The sequence below is a fragment of the Vigna unguiculata genome, chromosome 9, assembly GCF_037176805.1.
Source record: "Vigna unguiculata cultivar grain cowpea cultivar isolate G323 ecotype 2 chromosome 9, ASM3717680v1, whole genome shotgun sequence".
Taxonomy (NCBI): domain Eukaryota; kingdom Viridiplantae; phylum Streptophyta; class Magnoliopsida; order Fabales; family Fabaceae; genus Vigna; species Vigna unguiculata.
In genome coordinates, this window is record NC_140800.1 from 42,807,019 (window position 1) to 42,821,861 (window position 14,843).

The 14,843-nt window shown below is 32.3% G+C and overlaps 2 protein-coding genes across 2 annotated transcripts; both read right to left on the reverse strand.

Moving 5' to 3' along the window:
* Nucleotides 1–2,232: 2,232 nt before the first annotated feature.
* On the reverse strand, nt 2,233–3,719 carry LOC114196317 (NDR1/HIN1-like protein 13). Its single transcript, XM_028086923.2, has one exon. The coding sequence runs from the start codon at nt 3,569–3,571 to the stop codon at nt 2,789–2,791; it is 783 nt and encodes a 260-aa protein (XP_027942724.2). The 5' UTR covers nt 3,572–3,719; the 3' UTR covers nt 2,233–2,788.
* A 7,470-nt stretch (nt 3,720–11,189) lies between these two features.
* Nucleotides 11,190–14,622, reverse strand: LOC114162852 (Alkaline phytoceramidase (aPHC)). The gene is made up of 7 exons (XM_028046833.2): nt 14,229–14,622; nt 14,037–14,136; nt 13,844–13,964; nt 13,506–13,627; nt 13,267–13,388; nt 11,944–12,103; nt 11,190–11,851 (listed from the first exon to the last, which is right to left on the reverse strand). Exons 1-7 carry the CDS (start codon nt 14,386–14,388, stop codon nt 11,824–11,826), a joined length of 813 nt encoding a protein of 270 aa, XP_027902634.2. The 5' UTR covers nt 14,389–14,622; the 3' UTR covers nt 11,190–11,823.
* Nucleotides 14,623–14,843: the final 221 nt, after the last annotated feature.

Sequence of the window (14,843 nt, forward strand, 5' to 3'; positions counted from 1 at the left end):
TACTGAAATACTTTTATTTTTAAAAGATGAACGGTACTAGTGATTAGAAACTATGCTTGAAGCAATTTGAATAAACCTATGCTTAGAGGATTATAATAATTATATAGTTTCAAAAGTAGAATAAAAAGAATCAATTTAAACACTTTTCTGAAGTCAAATGTCTGATAAAATGTGTTTAAATAAGCAATCACAATGAAGTTAATAGATAAGTTAGTATCTAATACTTACTACTTTCATTGCGGTTGAAACACAGGTTTAATCATATTCTTAAACAAAATAAGACTAGCGAAAGCCTTGAGAAACTAGTTTCTTTGATGATAAGCTAGCTAGGTGTTGTTGAATAACTAATGCAGCTGAACAATGTTTGAATCATTTGCATTGACCATTCTCATTCTTAGCTCAAGCTACAGCTATAAAGTCATAATCATCAAAAACGACCACTCTCCTTCCCATTTATATCTCACTTCTTATAATGCTCAAATGATGCGTGTGCCACCAACCACCCTTCAACGTAAATCTCATACTTCCCTCCCAACAATCGTTTTTTTCTGTTCTCAAATTTAAATCTATGTCATTTGCTTGTGACTTCACGTGGTTGGTTGGATGAATTAGTGTCATTGACAATTGCATTGGTAGAAAGTTAAGTGATATATATCAGAAGCATCGTAATCGTATTTATTACACATACTATTATGTCACTAAGTAGAAGCAAGAGCAGACCAAGGAAAACAAAAGTATGGGGAAAAGGGAACACAAACTCAGAAAAAGAATTGCAAGATTTATAAAATCTAACTGCCTTGCCTTGCCGACTATACCAAGAATCAATGGTAACCACGTGCACCTGAATTAATCACTCTATCACTGTCACGCACTTCATTTGATGCTGTTTATGAAGAAAAAAAGAAAGGTTTTTCTTCAGGACATGCAAAACTTGTTCTCTCCTTCCTTGTTTTTTGTCTCGCTCATTTTTCTTAAATTGTTTAGGATCTCTCTACCTGGTATCAATGTAGCAGGTAGGTCCATGGGTCTTCACATGTGGTTCGGGAAGGAAATGGGGATTTCCATTGCAGAGATAGGTACCCATAGGAAGGGTAGAAAACAGAAAGCTTTTAAATATCCGTACACCAACCACCACCCATTGCCTTCAGATCCACTAGCACCATGTTTTGAGATCTCTGCTTTGGCCCCAACTCAAATTTCAGATGTCGTTTTTTCTCAAACCCCGATAAAGAAGAAGAACAAAAGTCAAAATCATGACACATTATTATGTACTGGAAAAAGAAGAATGAGAAAGATATATGCAAGAGAAATGAATGTAAAAACTGAAAATCTTTGTAAATTTGACCGCTCCACTTGATAAATAAAGTCAGTTTCAAAGTCTCAATCAAACACTGCACACGAGTAAAGTTGTGTGGGATGAAGCAATCATTAACTAACTAAACCCACCAGCAACACTGTTTGTGTTATGTGTACTACTCCAAATCTTTGTTTCGTTTGTTGCTAATCCGAAGCCAAAAAGGTAAGAGCTGTTTTTAATTATGAGCTAAGTGCACAGTAATAACAGTGTTTAATTTGGTGCGAACACAACAATAACGATTCAAGGGTGGAACAGGCTTTAACAGTGCAATGCAGTGGAAAAAGCAATGGGGTGGGGGCACATTTCAGAAATCAGAAAGATAGATGCAGAGGGTTTGTATTTCTTCAAACTCCAAAGTCTCAAATCTCAGTCTGCGCCCATATCTTACTCACTGCCCTTCGTAAAGTCATTTTCCTCCTCTTACTATTCTCATTGCCATGCCAATCAAATTCATTCCTTCATTTTCTCTCTCTCTCTCAACCCATGCTTCAGGACGTACATATTTTCAAATTATACTGTTTTACACATATAATCTATTATAAATTATTAACTTAAATCTCACTAGTTCAATTCGTAAAGTGATCAGATATAATAAATATGTAAAACACAAGTGAAGCATGTTACTAATGGAGGTTAAAATGTAATACAATATGAAAATACATGGTATTTGTTTAATATTATATTTAATTGTCATCTGATTAAAAGTTATTAATTTTATTATAATTATTTACAACTTCAAGTAATTCTTAATATTAAATTATTACACATACACCAAAATTAAAGTCTACGGTTTTTTATTATTCTTGAACGGTTTTACATATTTGGAACACAAAATAAATAAAAAAAATCATGCATTTTAATGATTTATCGATAAATGAAGAAGCAAAATGCAATGTTCTGGTTTCCTTTATTGCTTTCTTAATTGTTTACATCGTGTAATGTTCTGATTCACCAAAACCAATGTACAGAATCTGGTTCAATCATGTTCGGCAGATCGGGGATCCATCAAACATAGATCTATTGGAGAAAACCAGACACATACATTTCAAAACCCACATGTAATTTTCAGTTGCATCACTGTAAGAGCTTTGAATCAAATCAAATTACATTAACAAATTACAATGACGAATTAAAAAGAAAAAACAAAAAAAAAAACTAAATTCAGGACCTTCTGCCCTAAATCTCATATTACAAGCTCAAAATTCATTTTCCTCCATACAAATTTCACCTTTAATTCTCACCACATAAATCATAATCAATCCATCCCCTCATGGCAATTGTCAAAAAAGGGAAAAAAAAAACAGAGAGAGAGAAGGAATCCATGATGGGATTGATTATTGAAATCGGTAAGATGTGGATTATAATAACGAATTTCGCAATAATAATAACAATCAATCAACCAAAAAGACATTATTATTTTTATTTTTATTATTAAAAGGAAAACTTCCAGATCTTGATTCGAAGATCCACCTTACACTCGGAGTCCACGACGGAAGCCACTGCCGGAGACTTGCCGGCGGGAACCGTTCCTCTGATTCCGTCGCACGTTACTCTAATTCCTACCTTCTTGCTCTTGAGCCAATCCATCTTCATCTTCACCTTGGTATCCATCTGTATCTCGACGGGGAAACCCTTCTTCATCTTCAGACCCGATCTCAGGTTAGTCAACGAATCAGTGTCCAGATCTTGCGAACCAGACAGCACCGCGCGGAGGCTCGTCTGGTTGTTCTTGTCTGAGGTAAAGGCCGTAACGGAGCCGTTCCCGACGGGGACGGAGTTGGAGAAGACCGTAACGGCGAAGGGGTCGTAGAAGAAAATAAGGTGGTTGTTGGGGTTTTTGGCGATGAGGGTGAGGTTGAAGAGCGTGACGAGGTGCGAGGGAGAGTCGGCGGAAGAGGTGAGGTTCATCTTCACAATGCGGAGGTTGGTGACGGAGAATTCGGGACGGTGCGGGCGGTACAGTACGTACAGTGCGGCGCCGACAATGGCGGCGAGGAGCGCAACCGCGAGGACGGTGAGGATGGTCCAGAAGCAGCAGCAGCAGCAGAGATTGCGGTGGGAGCGCTGGCCGCGGCGGTGGTAGTGGGATTGCGGTCGGTAAACTTGACGGTTGGGGTTGTACAGTTGGGACTTCACGGGAGCGGAATTGCCGTTAGTGGCGGCGGTGCCGTTAATTGCGCCGTTTCCGTTGGGTTTGGAGGACTGGTCCGTCATTTTGATAAAAAAGAAAAAAAAATAAAATGGGAAATAAGAAAGTGCAGTGAAGAGTGAAGAGTGAAGAAACGAGACAGAGAGAGAGAGAGAGAGTGAGAGAGGGAAAGGGAAGTGAGGGAAAGAGGGTTGAGAGAAGAACAAGTTTTGTAGATGCAAAAGAGAAGAGTGAGATGAAGAGATAGGTACCCAGAACCAAAAGTGGATGCTTCCACCTCACCAATTTTGGAATCTTTTTTTTTTTTAATTTTAATTATTTATTTTTCTTCTTTGCAGTAACTGGTCTTTTTCTTTTCATTTACTTAATTTGAATTTCCAGCCTTGTTCTCTGTCTATTATGTCTAATCATAATCATAATTCTTAATCCTACTCCAACCTCATGTTAATTTTATAAAACTTCAAAACCAAGTCAAGTTTTGTGTTCTGTGCCCAGTAATTTTTCTTCTGCTGTGTTCTCTTCTCAGTTTGTTGGCCTCCTAACATGTGATTCAGTTGAGTGAACTCTCGGTAACACTGGGTCCACTCCTTTTTCATCTTTTTTTTTTTTTTTTTATAAACAAAACAAGGATTCACGTTAAATAAATTGAAACTACTATGGTGTATGTAAATCGAAGAATTGTTCTTGAAAATATGTTTCTGTTAAAATTTAATGTACTAAATTCGGCAAATGTCTTACATAACATGCTAAAGACAAATAAATTGAAACGCCCGTGTAAAGATAAATACATGCATTGAATTGACAACTTGATACAGAGAATAACACAGATATCAGGATTTTATGGCCATACGTTTTTTTCCTTCACTGATTTTTTTTTCTTGTGTATCAAGCCATACATTAAATACGCTTTAAATATTTCTAATTAATTTAAAAGGTAAATATTAAATTATTTCAAAATTAAACTAAATAAATATTAATATTTTCCTGACTGTATTTAATGCAAAAATATATTATGATATCTGAGTGAGCAACCTCCCCTTTTATAATGTTGTAAACAGTCATCACCAGTGTCATGCAATTCTTTAATCATTTAAAGTGAAACTATAAGAACTAAGGGCTTTCCCTTGGTCAAAATCAGTGTAGTAATGAAATACTACTGCAATGCAATAATTAATTTATCATTATTTTGAGTTATTATTGTTGCTGTTGATTTTCCTTTTTAACCCATTGTGAGGGATGAAAAGATTACACTGAGATCCACACGTTGAATTTGTTCATGTGTTGATTGACACTTGACGGTGTAACTATAATAAGTATTAGTTTTCAATTATTTTATTTTTGTGTGATGAATTTGGATGTTGCACTTGCTTGAGTCCAAAGTCAATAATTACCTTACTTCTCAACCTACTATGTGGTCCATTTCTAGCTTTAATCCTACATGGGATACATACTTTATTTTTTTCAACACTTGGTAATATTTAAACAGTGAAATAAATGTTTTAGTTAAAAAAGAAAAGTAAGAATGGTTTGTTACGAAAAGGATGACACGAGTGGCACTTTGCTTTGTCCTAGTCAAAATCTACCGTCAGGAAGAGCACCGACACTTAGCATTTTTATTTCTCTCAATTTTTAAGACGGATTTTGAATAAATACGTACAAACATGAAAAATATTACATACATAAAATGTTAATATTCTAAAGTAAATATAATGTCATAATATTTCATATAATTCATGCATAACTCCTTACCATTAAATTTCGTCTAAACAAAAATCTACAAATAACCATATATAAGGTTTCTACAATTAGAAATTTATTTTCCTCGTCGTCGTCACTTCCAAGTTGTTTATGAACTTTCACGTTTAATTTTTATAAATAAAAACACTCCAATATCAAATTTCTCCTTCCAAATATTAAATATATTAACAATGATAACTTTCACTCCTTATTTTTTTATATTATCTAACATTATTTATATAATAAAATTCATTATATGTACTTTTTTCATATTATTTTTCACTGAACTTCTCACGGATAGAATATGTTTAGTGTGTCAGAAAAGTTATTTCCAGAAATCTAAAAGTTCACATGACATGTCAAATTTCAGGAGTTTTGTTTGTAACAACTTTTTATTCAAAAGAAAAATTAAGTTAGAGGAAAATCCTAACTAATATCTTTAAAAGGTTAATTAAGAAATGGTTCTATGAGCCATGAGTAACTTAATCTTAATTATTTCAAAAGTATTTATTAATTTGTATCGTTAAGATATACTTTTTTTAAGACTCAGAATGTTATAAAATTTTGACTGGTAGCCATGATTCTGTCAAACCTAATATAACTATTACTTGGAAATGGGAAGAGTTGCATTAAATGAAATAGAACTATTTAAACTCCTAAATAAATTTTCCAATCACTGGTCCCACCTCTCTGAACTTCTTTTTATCGATTGAAATATATTTTTAATTCTTCAAAAAATAGTTATTAATTTTAGATCATGACATTTTTTTTAAATGATTCTTGTTATTAAGTATAATTAATATAACCATTAAAATAAAAATATTGATTAAACAACAAAAACATATTTTAAATTAAGATAACTAACTGGTGATTCAATTGAGTATTCATTATTTGATATAGATACATAATTATATAGAGTTTTTATTAATAATTTAGCTTTGAACGTTATATTTTATGAAAATAATTGTAATTTATTTAAACATTTTGTAACTTTTACTATATGTCCATTTTGATATTTTTATTTAGTTTTTTTAAATCATTTATTTTCTAATACATCATAAATATGAATTTAATCTCAAAATACTAAATTCGAAACATCTGTTTATATTCTAGAACTACAAATAATGAAATGAATACAAAAATAATATATACTTTTTAAAATTTTATACCATTTAAAACTAATGTAAAAGTTTTATTCATAATATATTAGTATATTTTCTTACTAATCATAATATATAATCGGAAAGGCAAAAAAAAAAAAAATACATGAAGCAGTTAATTTAGGTTAAATCATCTTAAAGGTCTCCATTTTTATAATGAAGTCTCAAGTAGGTTTCCTTATTTTTATTTGACTCGATTAATTATGTATTCCTTTAGTAGTATATTAATGGTTTTAACTATGTAGCATGTGAGCACGTGATTTTTTTAATATTTTTAATTCTTTTTTATAATAAAAAAAATTGTCACATGTCGATATGTCCTGTCATTGTGCCACATGACAGAGACAATGTGATATGGCAGTGATAGTATCACGTGTCATTATTAGATGTGAAAAGTCTCAATGTAATTCATGTATTTATTATTTTGTCTCAATTTATCCCAATTTTTTTAAAACTGAATCAATTCCATCTTTATACCAAATTTAATTTTTAGATAAATTTTACAATGATATTTGTTAAGACTTTGGCAAGTGTACCAAGTCGCGCAAGTAGTAACCGGTAAGACCGGGATATCGTTTCCCAAGAGACTCGTGTATACTAAATATTTGCGTAATTAGTGACTAATTTAAACTAATGAATAAATTCATAATTTGGGTTTTTGTATGCAAGAAAGTAAATATTTCATAAACAAGTAAAATTGAACTTGGATATTTGAAGACTCTAGAAAATGGTAAAGACTAGAAATGCAATGGATTGATATTGTTGGAGTTAGACTTTACCTACTTCACTCTCATGTATATTAAGCAATAAAACTCTTCTCCATTAATTACTAATGTCAACCCACAAGTCTACTCAAACTCTAATTCCTTAGTTGAATGAGCCTAAGTTTCCTTATTTAGAGTCAATTCCTTGAATCCCTAAATAAACAAACCCGCTTTACAAATTAGGGTTTAAGACAACTAATGGGTCAAGTTCTATTCTTAGATACAAGTTCCATTAGGTATTTTGTTCCAATTCTAGGTTTCAAGAGATATTTTCCAATACCTAATGATCCAAATATCATGCAATGAATAGTCAAAACAAAACAAGCTTTAAGCACATAAACAAAGATACTAGCAATCAATAGAAGAAGCATTTATATATTCAAATCATTCAAAAATACATGAAAGTTCAGTGGCTACATCTAACCCCAACAACAATGGGTTTAGCTCTCCATTGTCATGAAGAGCTCAAGCTTACAAAAGGGAGATGGAAAAGGAAGAAGTTACAAAGAGGAAGAGAGGGTAGTTCCCACTAGCCTTAGCAGCCCTCTAAGTGCTCCAAATCGCGTTGCTCGAGCTCCAAAATGTCCAACATCCTTTTCCCCTCGCGAAAACAGAAGAAAAAGAGCCAACTTGCCACATCAGCGAAAACTGGCACCTGGCGGAAGCCTCTCACTGCCATGCGCTAGCGAGAAAACAATGGGCACAACATCCAGCTACCGCCTGGTGGTGTCCAGGTCCCGCCAGGCGGTGAGCAGCAGTAGCGCCTGGCGCTGGCTCTGTGTCGTCGGGCGCTTCCTGTTGACATTTTTGCTCTTCTCCTTACTATTCCGGATCACTCGTTTGTCTGGACTTTTGGAGCAAAACTTCTGATCTATAAAAAGGACATAAAAATGGGGATTAGTGGTATACTTAGATCAATGTAACCCAAAATGTATTTATTTACAAAAGTAAGGTAAAAATTTAGAATTAAGTAGGTTAAAAGCTTTGGAAGAGATGATTTTGCTAATGAAATATAGCTTGGATAATGGTAAAAATTAACATTATCAATATTTTTATTATAATTGATAATTTCAGCAAAATTAAGTTTATTTAAATGTATATTTTGCATTGAATTTTATTTAATTTTTTAAAAATATTTATATATAAATAATTTATAGATAAATGTTAAAGTTTTTTTAAAAATATTAACTTTATAAATTCAAATATAAAATTTTAAAACAATTTAAAATAAATATATTTATTTTAAATTTTAAAATTCAATTTATAAAGTTATTATTTTTAAACCAACTCTAACATTTGTCTATAAATTATTGATATAAATATATTTGAAACAATATTTAAAATTCAATGTAAAATAAAAACTTGATATTGTTAGAAATGTCATTGTGACATTTACATAAAGGTAAAAATTTTGTCTCAATTTGAATACGAATTGAAATTGATTTAATTTAAAAAAAATAGATCAAATTGAGACAAAACAACAAATACAGAGACTACAGTGAGACTTTTCCCATTCAATAGTGACATGTGGCACATAATTAACACCGTTAGTATACTACTAAGAAAAATGACCTAATAACAATGAATTTTCCAAAATAGGAATGCAATTGAGTTAAATAAAAAGAAGAGGAGCTACTTGAGATCTCGTTACAAAAATGGGGATCTCTGTAATAATTTAACCTTTAATTTAAGTAGTATTTTAAAATTAAAATTCAATTAATGATGAATTTTACTAATGGAAAAAGTTTGTTGGTAAAATAGATAAAAGAATATATTGACAAATTTTACTAACACATTTTAGGCTTTTAGTAATGGATTCGTCGATAAAAATTATGTAGATTTTTTATTACTAACGAATATTTTTGCCTATAAAATTATCGAAAATGGGTCAAAATATTCGTTTCAACTTTTGACAATATCGTGGTTTCGTCATTAATTAATTTTTTAAAAATTTGTTAGAAATTATTTTGATATGTGTGTAAATAAAATGGAGCTGAGTGAGAAGAAGAAAAAAAGTAGGAAGAAAAAGAAACCGAGAAGAAAGAGAAAGACTAGACAATAATAGTAACAATGACACTAACGAAGACAACGATGGAGGAGGAGTAAGAGGTGGACAATCGAAGAGTGTGAGAAGAGGGAGGTGGAGCCAAATGTGGTGGATGCAACAATAACAATGATGATGATAAACAACGGTGATGAAAATGAACAACGACATAAGAAAAGGAGAAGGAAGAAGAAGAGTTAGAAAACCAAGTCACAATATTTACCAACGAAAAAAATATTATCAGTAATTATCAACAAATTTATCAATTTATCGATAAAATTAATTGACAATCATTTTATCGACAAAATTTTTTACCATCGATAATTTTGTTTCCCTACAATTATGTGTTCTTTATCAACGTGTTTTGTTCGTTAATAAATCTATTTTTTTTATGTAATATACAAGTGAGTGATTGTTCATAACATGATCAAAATAAAAAAAACATAATTAAAACATAATTATCTTATTTATATAAAATTGTTAAATATTTAACTTAGTACATTTACCTAAAAACTCTATTTTTTATTTTTGCGTGCTAGTTTCATTATAGTTATTGATAGTAATAAGAATTTTAAAAAATACAAATACATGTTAAATATTTAAAAGTAACCGTTGGACTAGGAATTAAATTTGAGGGAATGAGAATGAGAAAATATAAAAGTGAGAGAAAAAAACGTAAAAGATAACGTTGTTTAGATTAAGAACAAAAAAACAGAGAAGTGAAGATAAGTAAAGAAAACATTGGTAAATGATAATTAATAGATAAAAATAACTTTATTGATAGATTTGTAAAATCATTATTTGCCCTTGTATTTAAAATCAATTTAGAATGAATAGTATAAAACTATTTATATCTACTGCTCACATTTGGTCAAAGCATTATTCCCGCAATAACTAAGAATTCAACTTGAAAATATCTACAAATTATCTGACATTTCTTGCACATCTAAAATTGTGGAAAATGAATTTTTATAAATAAAACTAGAAATAAAATAATATTTGAATAAAAATAATTGTAAAAGATTGAAACGATTTTTTAGATCATGTAAAACTTCAAATAATATACCTAAATTAATGTCACATTTGTTCATAAGATAAAAATAGTTAAATTACAATAATTAAAAAATTAATAAACAATACAAATAAAATAACAAAAATATCAACGTCTCATTCTTCTAAATTAAAAATGTAATTTTTTGTGTGCATGTCAAATTTTCTTTCACGAATCCACAACCTTTTTACACATTAAAATTATTAAATCTTAATTTAAAATACTATACATCATTAACTAAAAATAACACATAATATTTTTTAATTAAATAAATTGAGCTAAAATGATTTCATTTAAATTTAAATATGCAATTCAAAAATATAATATTTAATATTTTTTAATTAAATAAACTGTATGAAAATTATCTAAATTAATGTAAATGTATAATTTACTAATATGATTTGAAACCCTGACCTAAATACTTGTTACATATGTCGAAATACCATTTCAATGCTTTCCGGATACATATTTCATTGAGAAAAAATTCACTGAAAAAAAGCAAGATTACAAACTTTTTTTTATCGTGATACAATTTTAGATTAATGTAAATAATACACACTTGAAAGCAAACAAAATGTTAAAGTGGTTAAAATAAAAGATATTTGCAAGAACTCAAAGCATAGCTAAGTCAGTTATTTTATATTAATCTAAAATTGTATCACGAAAAAAAAACATTAAATATAAGTTTATTCAATAGTTTTTCTACAAAATAAGTAAGAACATTTGTACAAGAAATAAAGGTGTTGGAGCCAAACATTATCGATAACCTCTGACCTAGTTTCGGTGCGTCTTATAAAGTCATTTATTTCATCTCCTTCTAAGAACAATTTTGATCTTTTAAGTATTATATTACAATTTTGCAATCTTGTAAGATTTGATCTTCCTTTACCATAATGGAGAAGAGGGTGGGGGCAGAAGAAAACGAAAGATCACCGAACGTAATACAAATAAATATTTATTTGTATATGGGTACAAGGCACATGATTATGAATATGTTAGGAGCCATAAAATAAGCAGACACAAAAGTTATTCAAAAGGACAAAGCAACAGCATGTGAAGGAAGCATATATTTGCCAGGTAAGCATCTAAAGCACCACCACGTGCCACGAAATTTGCTAATGTCAATCCCAATCATCTTTTGCCACCTGGATTCATCCATTACAAGTTCACAGCAGAATCTATCGTGCTTTCTGCATCTTAGTTATTCTCACGTTGATGCATCAATGATGCTGTCACAGTTTTCAGAAGGGCTAACAACGACAGAGAAAAACAAATTCAAAGTAGAAACCTCTTGTCCCTCACTTCAGTTCGTCATCCATACATATGACATCCCTATATAATCTTAAAGGCACAAGCTTTCATTCACATGATTAGTGTCAACAGAGATTCCCTTATAAACAAAGATAAAGGAATTTGGCCCCACTGTACAGCTAAACTAGTAACACTTACAAGTTATGGAGGAGAACTTCATCTAATTTGCCGACCATGGTTTATATAATCCTAAGGCATTTTCACTCGACCATCCAGGAGCAAATGAACAATCATCAGTTCTCTGTGTGCCTCATGGTCGATCTTTAACATCAATTATTCTGTCACCAAGCCAATAGTGTATAAGAAAAACAAGACAGTTCGATATACCGATGTCTAAGCATAGCCACAAGACATTTTGATTATTTATTACCTTTGAAACTTAAGTTCCCTGTAGATGAGCATCACGCTGAGTGAAACTGGGATCAGAGCTAAGCACAAGTGTTCCAAAGAATGCCCACTGATAATGTAGTTATTTACATGGTACAGTGTCTTGTCAGTAACACCTTCAAATTTTGCAAGCAGATAAATCCCTGGTGCAGGAAAGTTCAGGATTCAGAGCATATGCACAACTTGGATATCCTCAAATCATACGTTAGCAGCTGCTTTATTTTCTTTCAAGTTTACATAATCAGGAACATAGCACAATTTAGAGCAGTGGGTTACTAGTCAAGCCTGTTTCAACTTTCACAGGACCACAAGGACTGGCATGCAGGACGTGAACTACATACATCAAGATGTATTTCTAAAGTATAATGGTGAACTTTGTCCAATATAATAATCAAAACAAGGCATAGCCAATTCGAGATGTGAAGTATAATGGATAGAATGAAGATGGCGGTTATAAAAACTTAGAAGAGTTATATCCCGTAAACATAAAACAATGGAAGGTGTACTTCATGAATAATCATTATTTCTGAGAAGGTCTACTAATAAAAGCACAAAACAATCAAGTCCGAGCATAAATATTCTGAATCACACAATTCTAAGTCAACTTCAATACTCCTCAACCATCTCACAACATATATCATCTTTTGGATACTCCCAGTCACAAAAATAAACTACGCCTCTTAGTTTTTGAAAAAGTTAGATAAGAAAATTTCTATAAAAGTTAAGAGCTCAAGTTTATATTATAGCTTATAGAAAACACTCAATTCTTTTCACCAATATATACTTAAATCCAAATAAGACCTTATCAGTAAAGACTTAAGTTAAAAATGCTATTAGTTATCCACTACTAAACATCAGAGCTATAGTTAATGCAACTATGAAGTGGAATGACAGCATCCTTTTCTCATATCAAGCATTCTAAATATAGCATGAGAATCCTCCCAAACTCAGTAAATGACATAGGGTTTAGTTTTTTTATTGTAGTCTTCTTTTCCTGTGAGGCTACTACAAACCGGGTTACAGAAATGACAGCAGGTTGCAAAAAAGGAAACATTATACACTGATAAATACTTACTAAAGAAAAGCTTTATTTCAAGTTGCTTAGTAAAGAAATGCTCCTATATTAGATTTTACGATATATCCTAGGCACTTTCTCCCTAGATGATACACTGGCTCGATGAAGTCATATTTACTTAACATTTAAAATTTATACATAGAGGTAGTTTTCCACATCCAAAAGAAGGAACGAAGTCACATAGAAACTTTGCTCAGCAAAAACAAAAGAATTACAAAGTCCTCGGCTTACCTGTAGACATAAACCAATATCTTGAGTGAGTGTATTTGGAGCGGTACATGAGTGCTATTACTGGAATAGCTAGAGGCAGAGTCAACTGGAATATCATGCAGAACCGAATATCATTATAAATTCTGCAACCAACTAGCAGACAGAATTCAGCATAGAACTTGACTACTTCAGCACCTTCACTTGGCGTATAAGCATCCAATACAAAATAAGCAAGAATTAGAAAAGAGGAAGAAACTAACCGTTCATAAACTACACATAGAAATGCAGCAACAATGAGTGCAAACAGACAACACAGCCCAATCCTCTGGCCAAATCTCTCAACAACCAAGATAGAGAAAAGTGAGGAGAAAGCCACCATCATCTGCCATCCACAAAACCAGTGAGCTTCGCAATAAAGAACAAAAAAAGGGACAATAAGGAGTGACCCCACTTGATTACAACTAGCAAGGAAAGTATTTTTAGTATTGAGAGGAGTTAATTCAACCAGAAACCTGTCATGGCACTGAATCAATCAACCAGTTTGAAAACAATAGAGCAATGGCAGGATCACATGATCGAACATAGAATACTGACTAACCGGTAAAGTGTCCCACAACACACGATGGTCATCGGGTTTCAAATGGTAATAAGCAGAGCCAAAAGCCACCCCAGCTATTCCAGCATAGAACAGTGCCCATGTCCAAACCTCTCCTTGGGAACTGCAACAACACAACGATGTCAATTGATGGTTGAAAAGGAACAAACCAATTTCACTTCGCAGGAACCAAAACCTTATGTTGAAGAGACCTCCTTGGAGGGCAAGCACAAGGCCCAGAATCCCCACAACTAAGAACGGGAAATTGGTCATCACATTCAACGTGTTGGGTACTCCTGGAGAACCCAAAATCATGAGAACATGAATGAAGCAACCTAATCAAAATTCAGCCCAAAATTATGATCTCGCGCACAATGCGGGTGGTTACCGAGAAGATTACGCATGTCAACGAATTGGTGGTGCTTTGGAGAGCGAGGGATTGTGGGAGTGAAGAGGATAAAGCACATGCAACACAGAAACGTTGCTCCACATACACGACTTGTCGTCCACCTTCTGCATTGTTGATTCATTATCCAACCTAAACCCATCGTTTTCTTCTTCTGCTGCTGCTGTTTCAAACGCTCTTTGTTTCTTTTTTATTTTGAGTTTTGAAGATATGAAGAAAGGAAAGAAGGTGGGTTGCTTGGGTTTGGAGAGAAAGTGTTTCGTCTGTTTGCACACCGAACACAACAGTGTCCCCACGCTGCCAAGAGAAGAATTGTCGTTTGGGTTCAGTTCAGGGGTTTCACTTCGATTGTGCTTTTGATTTTGATTTGACTTCCTAGTTGTTGTTTTTTTTCTTACTTGAAAAGAAAATAAATAGTATAAAAAAGCACGTTTAACTTGGCCGTTTTTGATTTGATTTAGGTAGGTCCCACGTGGCTACGAAATCAATGTTTCTAACGCATCCCTCCTTTTTCCATTTCTTTTTCTACTTTCATTCACATGTGGTGCTTCTTCCTGCACTCCATTATTTTCTAACACATAATCTACTTGTCTCTCG